This window comes from Plecotus auritus (genome assembly GCF_963455305.1).
Source record: "Plecotus auritus genome assembly, chromosome: 7".
Lineage (NCBI taxonomy): Eukaryota > Metazoa > Chordata > Mammalia > Chiroptera > Vespertilionidae > Plecotus > Plecotus auritus.
The window spans coordinates 109,029,802-109,043,958 of record NC_137774.1 but is presented as its reverse complement, the minus strand read 5'-3'; the positions used below and the strand labels follow the sequence as shown (position 1 = coordinate 109,043,958).

The 14,157-nt window shown below is 37.0% G+C and overlaps 1 protein-coding gene across 2 annotated transcripts in view; it reads right to left on the bottom strand.

Moving 5' to 3' along the window:
* Positions 1 to 14,157, bottom strand: part of EPB41L4A (erythrocyte membrane protein band 4.1 like 4A) — a 244,607-nt gene that overhangs the window by 5,646 nt on the left and 224,804 nt on the right. For both annotated transcript variants that reach the window (XM_080678251.1, XM_080678250.1), the window contains one exon: positions 10,365 to 10,484. In XM_080678251.1, the coding sequence (XP_080534377.1) occupies positions 10,365 to 10,484 (120 nt within the window). The remainder of the gene's footprint in view (positions 1 to 10,364; positions 10,485 to 14,157) is intronic.

Genomic DNA, 14,157 nt, shown 5'->3' with positions numbered 1-14,157 from the left:
CCACAAATCTTCTGCAAGAATGACTTGAGCAGAAAGTAGTTACACCACTACCTTTAATTTCCCAGAACGCAAAATTCAAAGTCAGCATTCAGTGTTCACACTCCCAGAACAGCAAGGAATACTACATATCTATTATCCCTGCAACTGTTGCCACGGAATGTCTCATTCCTAGTTGAGAAAATGATAAGCTTTCATCAGTCCTTCCAAGAGAACTGAGATCTAATAATGGGCCCAAAGAAAGGACCCAAACCCTAACAATTAAAAGGCCTGGAGTTAAGCAAAGCCACTGATACACGCTGCCCTGTGGAATTTTATATTCATAATCTGTATCAGCATTTTGGAGCTCAATATCACTTTCAACATATAATACTATCATAGCTTTCATTTTTCTCAGTTAATAAAGGCACCACAAAGCATTCTGGTAGGGCTTTCTGAGCCCCCAGAATACAATAAGCTACTTTCTAGCAATTGAATTGACTAAGCTGTTTTTACCTTTGTAGAAAAAAATAATAATTATCTGTCTGTACAGACCTTCCAGTCAACTCAAAAGGAGTCAAAACATGGAAAATTAGGGGGGAGGGGATGAAGCCCTGGTCTCAGACATTACAACATGATATTGTTAATAGATTTTGTTATAAGAATAAAATTATATGCTTAAAAATATCTAAAGAAATGCTTCACTGGCAGGATTTCCTGTATGGAATCCACCTTCCCTACATGTGGTTGGCCCGATTCACTAGACAATATATTAAACCCATAAAGGATGCTGCAGGGAGGGGCAAATGTTAACAAGCACTAACGGTGGGTATTTCTGAGTGTTGGAATTGCAGGAATTTTATTTTCTTATTTATATTCATCTTCTCTGACTTTGTTTTTTAGTCAAGAGAATGTCTTACCTTAATTATCAGAAAAGAAAGAAGAATATAAGGTATTTTCATGTTAAAAAAAAAAAACTACTATTGCTGCAATTCCATGGGAAATGCCTTTCATTCCCATCTCCGAAGAATAAGCAGAAATGTTACTAGTATCTTAACCTGAATGAGAATTCAGTCTTCCTAGCCATAAACATTTGGTCATAAACGATTCAGGAATTTAGTCTATACGTTTAAGTTCTATAGCATAATAATAGTCATATATTTAACTAAACTGAGTTCTGAAATGCCCAGCAGTTTCAAGGCAGGGAAAAGTTCCAAAGCTAAAAAACAAAACAAAAAACCCCTCTAATTTCCTCAGATTTCTAGACCACCTGTGATTTAACAAATGTAAACATATGCTAATGAAGTATGCATTATTTTTATGCTTACATCTGCACACATTAATCAACAATTTAGGATGAATTCATGATCAGCAGCTCAACAGCTTTTTGTGCATTTAGAAAGTTGGGAAATTTTAAGTCATTTTTCTTAATTAAAAGGCCCTTGATTATGCAGATGTTTTACTTGAACTCTGAAAATACAGTAAGTTCCTGAGGAAATAGAACCCTGAGGATACAGCATATATAAAAAATGTACATGCAGTCTCACATTAAATTTTCTTCTAAAGCATCATTCATCCACACATCAGAGCAATAGCCCAATTTAAATTAATATTTATTTTTCAGAGAAATTAGTTGAATGAGACATCATTCAGAAACATTTTCCTTCTTCTAAAGCCTAAAATAATAATGCTTCATAATTCTACAAAAGACTTAAACCATTGCCTATATAGCCTTCTTCTACATTCCCCAGATGCTGAATTATATTATCTTGAAAATATTATAATATATAATAATCTATATTTTGTGTACTATAGTGCACTAAAAATAATAAATATGGCAGCATTTGACTTTTTATTTTTGTGATCTTATTACTGACCACTGCTCAAAAAGGAAGCTTAGAGTAGCAAATATGTTACTAAGAAAACTGTAAGTTCACAAAACATCTTTATTTAAAGAATTTAAAGCACTTAATAAATATCTCAGTAATTCCTCATCATATCCCTGAATGGCCAGCTTAGATATGAGCAGGAGATGTCTTAATCTTCCCCTCCTTTCCTCTCCCTGCTCAGAATGAAAGAATGATTGGGAAAGCCACGGAATCAAGCACCCCAGCTACGGAAGAGTGCTCAGGAGCCACTCCCCGGGCCTTCACGCTAAATCTTCATCTAAGGCACCAGGCTTCTGTTTTGTGTTTAACTGGGACCATCACTTCACCCAGACAACCTCATCTTCCACATTATCCATTTTTCAATGAAAAACAGTAAGGCATTATTGCCACCAGAGGGAGCCTAAGGCTTCTCGCACGCACTAGTTGAACCTAGATCCTAGGAGAACTACTGTTTTAGCTTGAATGCCTCTTCCAAATATCCCAAGAAGAGAGGTTCACCCATGTTGAAAAGTAGTTTCATCCAAGTTTTCTAATGATAAGTAAACATGAATGTCACATCAACGCAGCTGAAAAATGTACTAGATGGAACTATGCTTCTCAATGTTTTACTAGATAAGATCCAACCATATTTCAGTGTAAATAGTTTTAGGAGAGAAAGGTTTTGTATTTTAAATAGCTGTATGTCTCTGGTATTTAATAATGAATACAATCTTCTTGATTTTCATTGGGGATTAAAAGAAACAGAATGAATAAGTCATGTATGAGTGATTTATCATAACATTCTAAACGCTCAGTGAATTCCTCCATAAAGGCAATTTATAGACACTGCAGTAGGAATATAAAGAGAAAATAGTCCTCTTCTTACCCATGGGGGATATATCTCATGATCCCCAATGGATACCTAAAACTGTGGATAGTACAGAACCCTATAGATAATGTTTTTCCTGCACATACATATGTATGGTAGTTTAATTTATAAATCAGGCACAGTAAGATATCAACAATCTACTCTAATAAAAGAGAAATATGCAAATTGACCATCACTTTGCAATGACCACCAGCCAATCAGGAGTATGCAAATTAACCCAACAAAGATGGCAGCAGCCCACCCCCCCGCCTCTGGGCAGCATGCATGCAGGCACGGAGCAGCCAGGCAGGGCTGGATGCCCGCTATGAGGGGGAGGGCAGGGGGCAGAGGGAGCTACAGGAGCTGCACTCGGGCCGGAGCGAAGACTGAAGGCTCTGGCTGGAGCAAAGACTCCGACTGGAGCGAAGACGGAAGGCAGTGGCCAGAGCAAAGGCCTTGGTCCTGGGTGCCAGAGGAAAACCGGTGCTGGCAGCCAGGGGAAGGAAGGCCTATTGCATGAATCTTCGTGCAATGGGCCTCTAGTAACTAATAAAAACAGAACAACTATAAAAATATAATAAAAGTTATGTGAATGTGGCCGCTCCTCCCTCTCTCAAAAAATGTATTCTCCTCACCTTTTCACTTAAAGGAAGCACTTTAGGACCCTCTCTTTGGCATATCCGAATTGCCAGCATCACAACTCTTGTGCTTTGGAGCCATTATTAAGTAAAAATAGAATTAACTTGAACACAAGCACTGTGACACCGTGACAGTCGAACTGATACCAAGACTCTAAGTGACTTACAGGAGGGGAGTGTACACAGCATGGAGGTTCACATCCCTGGCAGGACAGAGTGGGACTGGCGGAGATTTCATCACGCTGCTCAGAACAGCGTACAATTTAAAAGCTATGAATTGTTTATTTCTAGAATTATTTTTGGAGCACAGTTGACCATGGGTAACAAACTACAGAAAGCAAAACCATGGGTAGGGGGTCTACTGTATGAGAGTAATTGAGAGAGTAGTTTACTGTGTATCTAAATGTCAAATACAAATATATCTGAAAAACAATTTTAATTATTTTCTTCAAATACTGCTCTACCCATGTTTCCACTTTTTAAAAATATCTTTTTTTATTGATTTCAGAAAGGAAAGGAGAGGAAGAGAAAGATAGAAACAGCAATGATGAGATAGAATCATTGATCAGCTGCCTCCTGCACGCCCCACACTGGGGATCGAGCCCACAACCCAGGCATGTGTCCTGACCCAAAATTGAACTGTGGCCTCCTGTTTCATAGGTCAATGTTTAATCACTGAGCCACACCGGCCAGGCTGTTTCAACTTTTTAAAAAAGCTGTAGTGGTTCCTAAATTCTCATAGAACAAAATTTTAACTTTTATGTGACTTGGCCCCACCCTACTCTCCTCACTTTTCACTTCCCTCCTCTACTCAAGGGGAAAAAATCAAATACCTTCTATGTTTCTAGAGATTACCAAGACCTGGAGAACTTACTAATTACAGTTACTGCACTGTGAGTATGTATGATGTCACCGGTACTTGACATATGTGATCTGACTAAATGTTCAGCAAAATCCCTTTCTATACCTGTGTTATATAGAGGATACTAGAAGTTTGTGGAGGTTAGGTAATAAGCTAACATTGGGAGGCAGAGATGTAGACAGAGGTCTGACAACAGCAGCCAGCAGACGTTTTCTTAATTGTCAACAAACCTCAGGTTTTTAATATCATAGCTCAAATAAAAGACACAGCCCAGTTTGCCCTAAAAGAAACACATCATCTTGTAGAGTTATAACACTTTTATCTAGTTGCCTACTTGAAATTTCTATTTAACTGTTGGTTTCTTAAACCTAATGAAACAAAACTCTTGACACTCTCTCCCCACACAGTGAGAATGGCCTATCTCACTCCATTCCCAGTAAAACAGCATGGCTACCCACTTCATCTATCAGCCCCAAAGCTAAAGTTCATCCACGATGCTTTTCATATTGTGACTCTGTCAGCTCTACTTCCAAAATGCATATTCACCCACTTCATTTCCACCTACTGAGATGCAGACCACTGCAAAAGTTTTCTAATTACTCTTCCCACTTCCTTTCTTCTCCAACCTGCGTTTTACCAAGCAGCCAGAGCAGCATGAATGAATTACTCTTCAAACAGATTATTTTCCCAGCACTTAAACATATACACATTTTTAAATGCACTTTGGCTACATCAGCTATATAGCTAAATCAATCAAGTTCAGTTACAAAGTCATCCCAACACTTGCTAAATCTTTTTATTATTTGCTTTATTTTTTTTTAATATATTTTATTGATTTCTTACAGAGAGGAAGGGAAAGGGATAGAGAGTTAGAAACATCAATGAAAGAGAAACATCAATCAGCTGCCTCCTGCACACCCCCCACTGGGGATGTGCCTGCAACCAAGGTACATGCCCCTGGCCGAAATCGAACCTGGGACCCCTGAGTCCCCAGGCCAACGCTCTATCCACTGAGCCAAACCGGTCAGGGCTATTATTTGCTTTAAAACTAAATTCCAGAATGGTACACATCCAGCTCTTAAAGGAGTTCTTCTCGTAATTCACATTGTCTGAGAAAATCCCCTCTCTGATCTGATATTTTTATTATGTAGATAAGATTAAAAGGAAAGTTTAAATAAGATTTTAAATTTAAGGTACCATTAGATTCTTTTCTGATTTCAGTTGATCTGATAGAAGTAATACCCAATTTAAAGATAAGAAAGAGTTTTCCTGAACTTCAGGTCCCAAAGGAGTAACTATTATCAAATGAGCCCTTCCATCCTCAAAAACTATAAAATAAAACAAAATGTACAAAGCAATTGTTTTTCAGACATTGGGCAACAAAGAGTATAAGCCTGTTTCTATATACTAACAGATAATTGGTAAATAACAATTTTAAATGTACAATTCAATACCATTAAAACTATTAGATATTTAGAATTAAATGTAATAAAATAAGTGCAATAACTGTATTGAAAACTATAAAACATTGCTAAGAGAAGTTAAAGACAAATAAATGGATGGGTAAAACATTAATTTTCTCAAAACTGATCTATAGATTCAACATAATCCTAATTTACACTCTATTGTCTTTTTCTGGGTGAAAACAAATAAGTTGATTCAAAATTTACATAGAATTGCAAAGGATCTAAAATAGCTAAAAGAACCTTGAAAACAGGGACAAAGTTGGAGAATTTACACTACTTGATTCTAGTCTTATTGTAAAGCTACAGTAACCAAGACATGTGGTGACTTAGGGATAGACAAATAGATCAATGAAACAAAATTGGCCCATATATAAACAGTCAAATTGATTTTCAACTAATGCCCTAAGGCATTTCAGTGAATGATACTGAAATAACCTGATAAACACATTGGGAAAACTTCTAAATATCTACCTCTACCTCATACATGCAGAAAATTTAATTCTAGATTAATCATATATCTAGATATAAGAACAAAATATGTAAAGCTGCTAGGAAAAGATATGAAAATCTTGTGGTACAGGCAAATATTCCTTAAGATGCAAAAAGTCTTAACTAGAAATTTAAAACATGATATAGTGATCTTCATCAAAATTTAAAATTTATGCTCATCATAAAAAAGGGATAAAATAAAGTGATGGTATTAAGAAGTACATATTGTTGGTTGCAAAATAGGCATGGGGATATAAGGTAAAGCATAGGAATACATTTAACAATATTGTAATGACTATGGCACCAGGTGGGCACTTGAACTATCTGAGCAAACTTTGTAACTTATATGAATATCTATCTGCTGTGCTGGACACCTGAAACCAATGCAAAATTGTGTTGAATGGGAAAATAAGTAAATAAATAAGTAATCAGCTGAGACCTGAAAAAAAAATGAGTACAGTAAAAAACAACAACAAAAAGGTTAAGAACATGAAAAAGCAAACCACAGCCAGGATAAAGTATTCAGAATAATACATATATCCACAATATATAAAGAACCCTAAAAATAAATAATTAAAAATCGAACACCATAATTAAAAATGGGCAAAAATTTATGGCCCTAGCCGGTTTTGCTCAGTGGTTAGAGAGTCAGCCTGTGGACTGAAGGGTCCAGGTTCTATTCCAGTCAAGGGCACATGCCCGGGTTGCAGGTTCGATCCCCAGTAAGGGGCATGCAGGAGGCAGCCAATCAATTATTCTCTTTCATTGATGTTTTTATCTCTCTCTCCCTCTCCCTCTCTGAAATCAATAAAAATATATTTTAAAAATTATGAATAACCAACAAGCACAGGAAAATGTGGTTGACATCATTAGGCATCAGAAAAATGGTAATTAAAACCGCAATGTGATCCCACTTCAAACCTACGAGACAAGCTACAATTAACAAGACAGAGCAAAACCAACTATTGGCAAATAGGTCAGAACTGGAACTCTCATACATTGCTAATGGGGATATAAAATGATACAAACTTTCTGGAAATCATTTTGGTAGTTTCTTATAAAATTAAATATGCAAATATACTCTAACCCAGAAATTCCACTCCCAGGTATTTACCCAAAGTAAAATAAAACACTCCACAGATACACTTGTAAGGAATGTCTATAGCAACTTTTAACACATTGTCCATAACAGTTTTTAACACAATAGCAAAAACTGGCAACAATCTAAATGTCTATCAAGAGGAGAATGGCTAAACAAATCGTGGTATATTCATGTAATGGACTAGTACTTAAAAATTTTAAATAAGCACTGATAGACACAACATGCAAAAACACTGAGTGAAGCCGAAACCGGTTTGGCTCAGTGGATAGAGCGTCGGCCTGCAGACTAAAAGATCCCAGGTTCGATTCTGGTCAGGGGCATGTACCTTGGTTGCGGCCACATCCCCAGTGGGGGGTGTGCAGGAGGCAGCTGATCGATGTTTCTCTCTCATCGATGTTTCTAGCTCTCTATCCCTCTCCCTTCCTCTCTGTAAAAAATCAATAAAATATATTAAAAAAAAAAAACACTGAGTGAAAAAAGGCAGATTTTAAAAGAGCATATATTGTATAATTACATTTATATGAAGTTCAATAAGAGAGAAACACTAGTCTATGGTGATAGAAATCAGAACAGTGGTCGCCTATGGAGCATGCGGACTGACTAGAAGGAACACGAGGGAACTTTTTAATTCTATATTTTGATTGGTAAGATGGATACACTATGAAAATATTTGTCAAAATTCATTGAATTGTACACTTAAGATGAGAGCATTTCATTGTATGTAAATTTCACCTCAAATTACCCTCAGTTAAAAAAAAAAGTGTATTCCTTACGCTGTAAAATAAATTTCAGGTCACTCCATTAAAATTATTAAATTACCATGCCCATCTACAATATATTTGCCCAATAATACTACTGGATTAAAGTAACTATAATACTCAACAACAATGAATTGTTCTGCTTATCAATTGTATTTATAAATAGATTGTTCATTTATTTAGTATTGCCTTTAGTAATGGATTTTGACTTCTTAAAAATCTATCTTTGGAATTTTTCCTAATTTTATTTTCCTTTTCCCTTTTTTTATTACATGAGATTTACTATTTATATTTAATTGAATTGGGTCCTTTAGAAATGATTAGAAAACTAAATGTTGTTTTCAGATTTAATATAAAGTCACCAAACCTTGTGTATTATAAGTCCCTCATAGAAAATCCTGCATGGACAGGTTAAAAGCATGGTTACAAAATATTTACCCAGGACTATGCTGAGTCTTGCTTTTGGGTTTCTGTGCTTTTTTGTTAGACTATATTCAGTGATATATATATATATATATGTATATATATATATATGTATATATATATATATATACACTTTATTGATATTTTTTACAGAGAGGAAGGGAGAGGAATAGAGAATTAGAAGCATCGGTGAGCCCTGACTGGTTTGGCTCAGTGGATAGAGCATCGGCCTGTGGACTGAAGGGTCCCAGGTTCGATTCCAGTCAAGGGCATGTACCTAGGTTGCGGGCACATCCCAGTAGGGGGTGTGCAGGAGGCAGCTGATCGATGTTTCTCTCTCATTGATGTTTCTAGCTCTTTATCCCTCTCCCTTCTTTTCTGTAAAAAAATCAATAAAATATATTAAATAAATAAAAAAAAGAAACATCAATCAGCTGCCTCCTGCGCACCCTCTAATGGGGATGTCCTGGCAACCAAGGTACATGCCCTTGACCAGAATTGAACCTGGGACTCTTTGCTAGTAGTCCGCAGGACCGTTTAGTTCGCAGGCTGACGCTCTATCCACTGAGCCAAACAGGTTAGGGCTTCAGTGAGGTCTTGATTCATCCACATCTAAACCTCTCTTTTTTAATGGAGTTGCAAAGAGATAGTATCCAGGACAAAGGAAACTTTTTATTAACTTCTGCTTTAAATTGAACATTTTAATTAGGTTTCAGAACAAAAACATTATGGCATAATGAATAAATCTATAGGAGTGTACAGCAGGTCCTCAGATAACATCTTTTCCTTATAATGTTGATGAGGTGCTGTAGGAACTTAACTCTTTACATCCATTAGCCTGTGATAAAGCTGATTTTTGCTGAAAGTCACATTAATGATATTAAGTGAAGACCTACTATAACACTGCTTAGTGTTCTTGCAAATTTCCTATTACAAAAGAAACAGACATCACTCCTTCTGAGGTACTACAGATAAAAAATATATATATATATATATATTATGGGTAAAAGCAAGCATCTAAGACTGAGGAGCATCCCTTGGAGTCACGCAGGGTTCTGGGGTGTACCCTGCGGAGTCCTCCCCAGCCTCTGTTAACCTGAGCAGGAATCCTTCTGCCTGCTCCCTCAGAGCTCCCACCTACCTACACAGTCTGTCTCCAAATCCACTCCCCAGCAGCCCTCTACCACCCTTCGATTCTAATCCCTCCTTCCTCTAGTAAGCAACACCACACACCAAATCCTAGGGTCACAAAGGGATTTCAAAAGGTATGCTTTGGGAAGTGGAGGGGTGCTGGAGAGTCTACATCTGGCCAATATGCACATTAATAACAAATATATAAACTTCACCAGCTCAAAAGAAAATTAATTTGGGGGTCTGGCAATCTCATCGTAATGGGGTAATTGTGCTCACACATGGCATTGCCTAGCAACAGAAGGAGCAGGCAAATTCCAACATTGGGGTGTAATGAATCACTCCCTGACTACTGCTCACAAATGGTAATTTGATGGGAAGATATTCACATCTCCTTCAACCTGTAACAAGACTTGAGAGAATTCTGCAGACTCCAATTGAGAGAAGCAGCAGGTATTTCACCAACAGACAGGCTCCAGAACAAAGGCGACTGTTGCTGTTTATTCAGTTGAATATACGCTTTTGTTTAAAAACAAAACACAACTTTGATGGCCTTGTTTTTTTATGATACTTTGCGTTGGCTTTGCTCCAACTTCTACAGCTTCAGATATAATGAATGTCACAAATATGAGGAGGTCAATATGAAAAATAAACAATGGGATAATCAAGGTTGAACTAAATCACTTCAGAAGGCTTGAAAGAGACAGCCCACCTTGCCCTAGAAGCCACATGCTACTTCAAGCTCAGCGTTTTTTAATCAAGGTATAGAAAGAGTCCACGTACGAGCGAGATCTGTGTCTGGATCGCCTGTTGTTGGGGTCCGCCTGGTTCTTTTCCTTTTGTCTCCTTAACACAGCTTCCCACTGAGGCGCTGAATCAACCATATCGTTCTCCTGCCGTATTCTGAAAGAAAGACCATTCATCTAAAGTTAATGTCCACACATGCGGTGCTTTGTGTTTCGGTTCATCCTAAACAGACTTGTAAGTGATATTTAGAAACGATCAAGTTACTTAAAAGTGATTAAGAAAAATGAAGTTATTTAAGAAGAAGCAATTTCATTATCATTAACTCAAAGTTGAGAATGTATTGAATGGATTAACACGTAAGTATATATGTATTTATGTATAAATATTATAACATATAATTGGTATGTACTTGTATATATGTATATACTTATGAATATATTATAATATTTTATACATAAATATGTAAGCATGTATTAGTTATTTTCAGACTTCTACCTTTGGCTTAAAATTTTCTTAGAAAACAATATGTCAAACAAAATTATATTTAAGAGTTTTTAAAATTTACTTTGCAACTAATTCAATATTATATTAGTTTCAGGTGTACAGCAGAGTGGTTAGACATTTATATAACTTATGAAGTGATCCTGCCATAAGTCTAGTACCCATCTGACATATAACATATTCAAGTTTTGACTAAAGAGTGGCATCTGCTATAGAGACAATCTTAAAATATGAAAGAAAATCATTTTTTGAAACGTGCTAACCAAAGCAGCAATCAATAATTTTATATTAAAATGCTCTTTAAAAAAAATCATACTAATTGTCAAAGATTTCATGGTCAATCATCTTCAGATATAATTCCCATTGTTTAACACAGAAAACTAGAAGTGCAACCAAGTTAAATGTGGTGGCACCATGCATTAGCTGCTGGGCAGGCACAGAGCATTCAGGCTATGGCTGCTCACAGGCCCAGGAGGAGTGAACACTCAAGGTGGCCAGGGGCCAAGCAGGATATGTAAATGAGGGACCAGAAAATCTAGAGCAAATCCGAAGCAGGAGGGAACTGGGGAGCATAGGCACCCGCCATGTGAGATCACAGGACAATGACACCAGGTTTTTTATTTTTAAAAAGGTAATCCACAAATCTGAATGTTTAAAGTGAATTCTTCCAATTTTAAGTAATGGCAAGCAATTCTGTATGTTAAGGTACCACATGGACCTAACAAAACCCATCCACGGATCACACTGAAGAAGTTCTGGATGTTCACTATATCGTCTTTTTAGCAACAAGGTGAGGTGTTGTAGGAGTGAAGCTAAGTGAGTGCATAATTAAAGCAAGTGCTTAATTAATGTGTAAATACTGTCTGGGATGCACTGCAACGCTGTGAAGCCATAAGTATTCCTTGCAAAAATTAAACACCTGTTATTTGAATATTTAACTTTTAATTTATGTAAATCCTCAGAAAACTGTTCCGGTGTGTTCATTTCACACACTGACACTCCCAAGGTGTGGGAGAGAAGCACCAAATTGCAAGGAAATCATCCCAGTACTGGGACTGGATAAGCATAAACGCTTCAAAACCAAAATGAAGTGAACAGGTAAGTTTGGAGTCATTTCTCTCGCTAAACAGATGTCTTCTGGTTGCCCTGTGACAGCACTAAATATAGGCTGTGGTGTGGATACATGGATTTGCTTATAAATGCATATCAGTAGATGGATAATAAATATTCATTTCACATATAACTTAGAGACAATGTAAGGCAAATTCAAGTAAAAACAAAACAAACAACACAGTACCTTCTGATGAAGAAACTGTTTAAGTCTCTCTAGATTAAGGAGGAATTGTGTTAAGTGAAAAATTATCCGTAACACACTTCAAACCCTTGAACTTATATATTTCCTTGCTAAAGCTTTCCATTCTAACAGGCTATTTGAAAATTAACAGGATACAGTCATGGTATGTTTCACAGATTCCCTCTCTCATGGCCTGAACAGAGGAAATTAAAATCCAACATATACTGCTATAGATCTCTACATTACAAGTATTTGAAGAAAAATAAGAGTAGGTAAACTGCTTGAGGACATAATTATTAACCACTGTTTGAAACACTCCAATTTAAAAATGCTATGTGCTTGTATGTGTGTGTGTGTGTGTGTGTGTGTGTGTGTATATATACTCATACATACATGTATTTTTCACAGCCAGAACCTACACCTCAAACCATCTTATGGAGTCTATGACAGTCTGATGGGGGAGCAGAGCTGGAGTGAGGGATTCAAAGTTAGATCGAGACAGTCAAGTCAATGGGGAAGTAGCAGCTGGCAAAGAGGTATCTCCTTTCCCCCAAGGCACCCACACCTCACAGTGCCCAGGGAAAGACATAAAACCAAGGTCTCCTAACTCCTAATCCTCTAGAGCAGTGGTTCTCAACCTTTCTAATGCCACGACCCTTTGATACAGTTCCTCACGTTGTGGTGATTCTGTGGTGATACTGTTATGATTCATTAACAGTAGCAAAATTACAGTTATGAAGTATCAACGAAAATAATTTTATGGTTGGGGGTCACCACAACGTGAGGAACTGTATCAGAGGGTCGCGGCCTTAGAAAGGTTGAGAACCACTGCTCTAAAGCTTCCATTCTGAACAATATGGCTGCACAGTCATGGGCAGGACTAAATTTCACAACATCAGTGTTTGTTTTATCAGGAAATCAGCATCTTTATTTCTGAGAGGTCAAGCCTTATGAGCAAGGCTGAGGCCAGACTTTGGCAAACAGATTTTTCCCAGAGGCTAGAGTAGACAATTAAAAGGAAGCACAATAAGTGTATATGCTTCCTTTTCTTTCTTTCTTTCTTTTTCTTTCTTTCTTTCTTTCTTTTTCTTTTCTTTCTCCTTTCTTTTTCTTCCTTCCTTCCTCTCTTTTTTTTTTCATTTTATTTATTTATTTATTTATTTATTTATTTATTTATTTATTTATTTTATCGTGCATTCTTTATTGTAGAATTTAACTGGCTACCTTCATACTAAGCCTTTACCATGATGAAGAAAATGAAAGCTCCTGAAACATGAGCCCACAGAGTCCCTGTACCTTGCTACTAATAAGAACTACATCGGAAGAAATTTCAGACTATGGCATGTACCTTTAACTCTTCTAAAAGTCTAAAGCAAGGGCAGTGAAACCCTGGCAATGAATATCCTTGTGACCCACATGTTTAAAAGACAGATGCCCTCTACTGGCGACACTGCTTCATAAATATTCGAACGCGCTGCATTAAAAATGTAAGGCTCATTGAAGAGTCACAACAGAAGCACATTTTCCTGAGTAATGGTGGCGTGGCTGCCTTAGTCTGTAATGAAGTTTGAAATTACACCCTTACAAAAGGCTTCCAGTTAATGGTGCCTCATTACAAGAATGGAAGTGTCATTTCGCCCATCAATGAACTGTTCCAGAAAATAAAGGTGCTGCATGGAAAGGAAAATCTTAGGACTAAAAGCAAGAATATTATACCACCCAGTCCTTAAGAGGCAGAATTTAACTATTTTGTTTATGCATGAGTGAATAAATAAATCTTTAAATGTAAAGGCAGCTCCAATAATGCACCTGTAAGTCTCATCCATCCTTAGGTGTGGGATACACAAGTGTAGGTTTTGCTCCTTTTCTGTGTGTGTGTGTGTGTGTGTGTGTGTGTGTGTGTGTGTGTGTGTGAGAGAGAGAGAGAGAGAGAGAGAGAGAGAGAGAGAGAGAGAGAGAGGAAGAAGAGAGAAATGATGTGAGAGCAAAAAATGGATGGGCTGCCTCCAGCACACCTCCCACCTTGGATTGAGC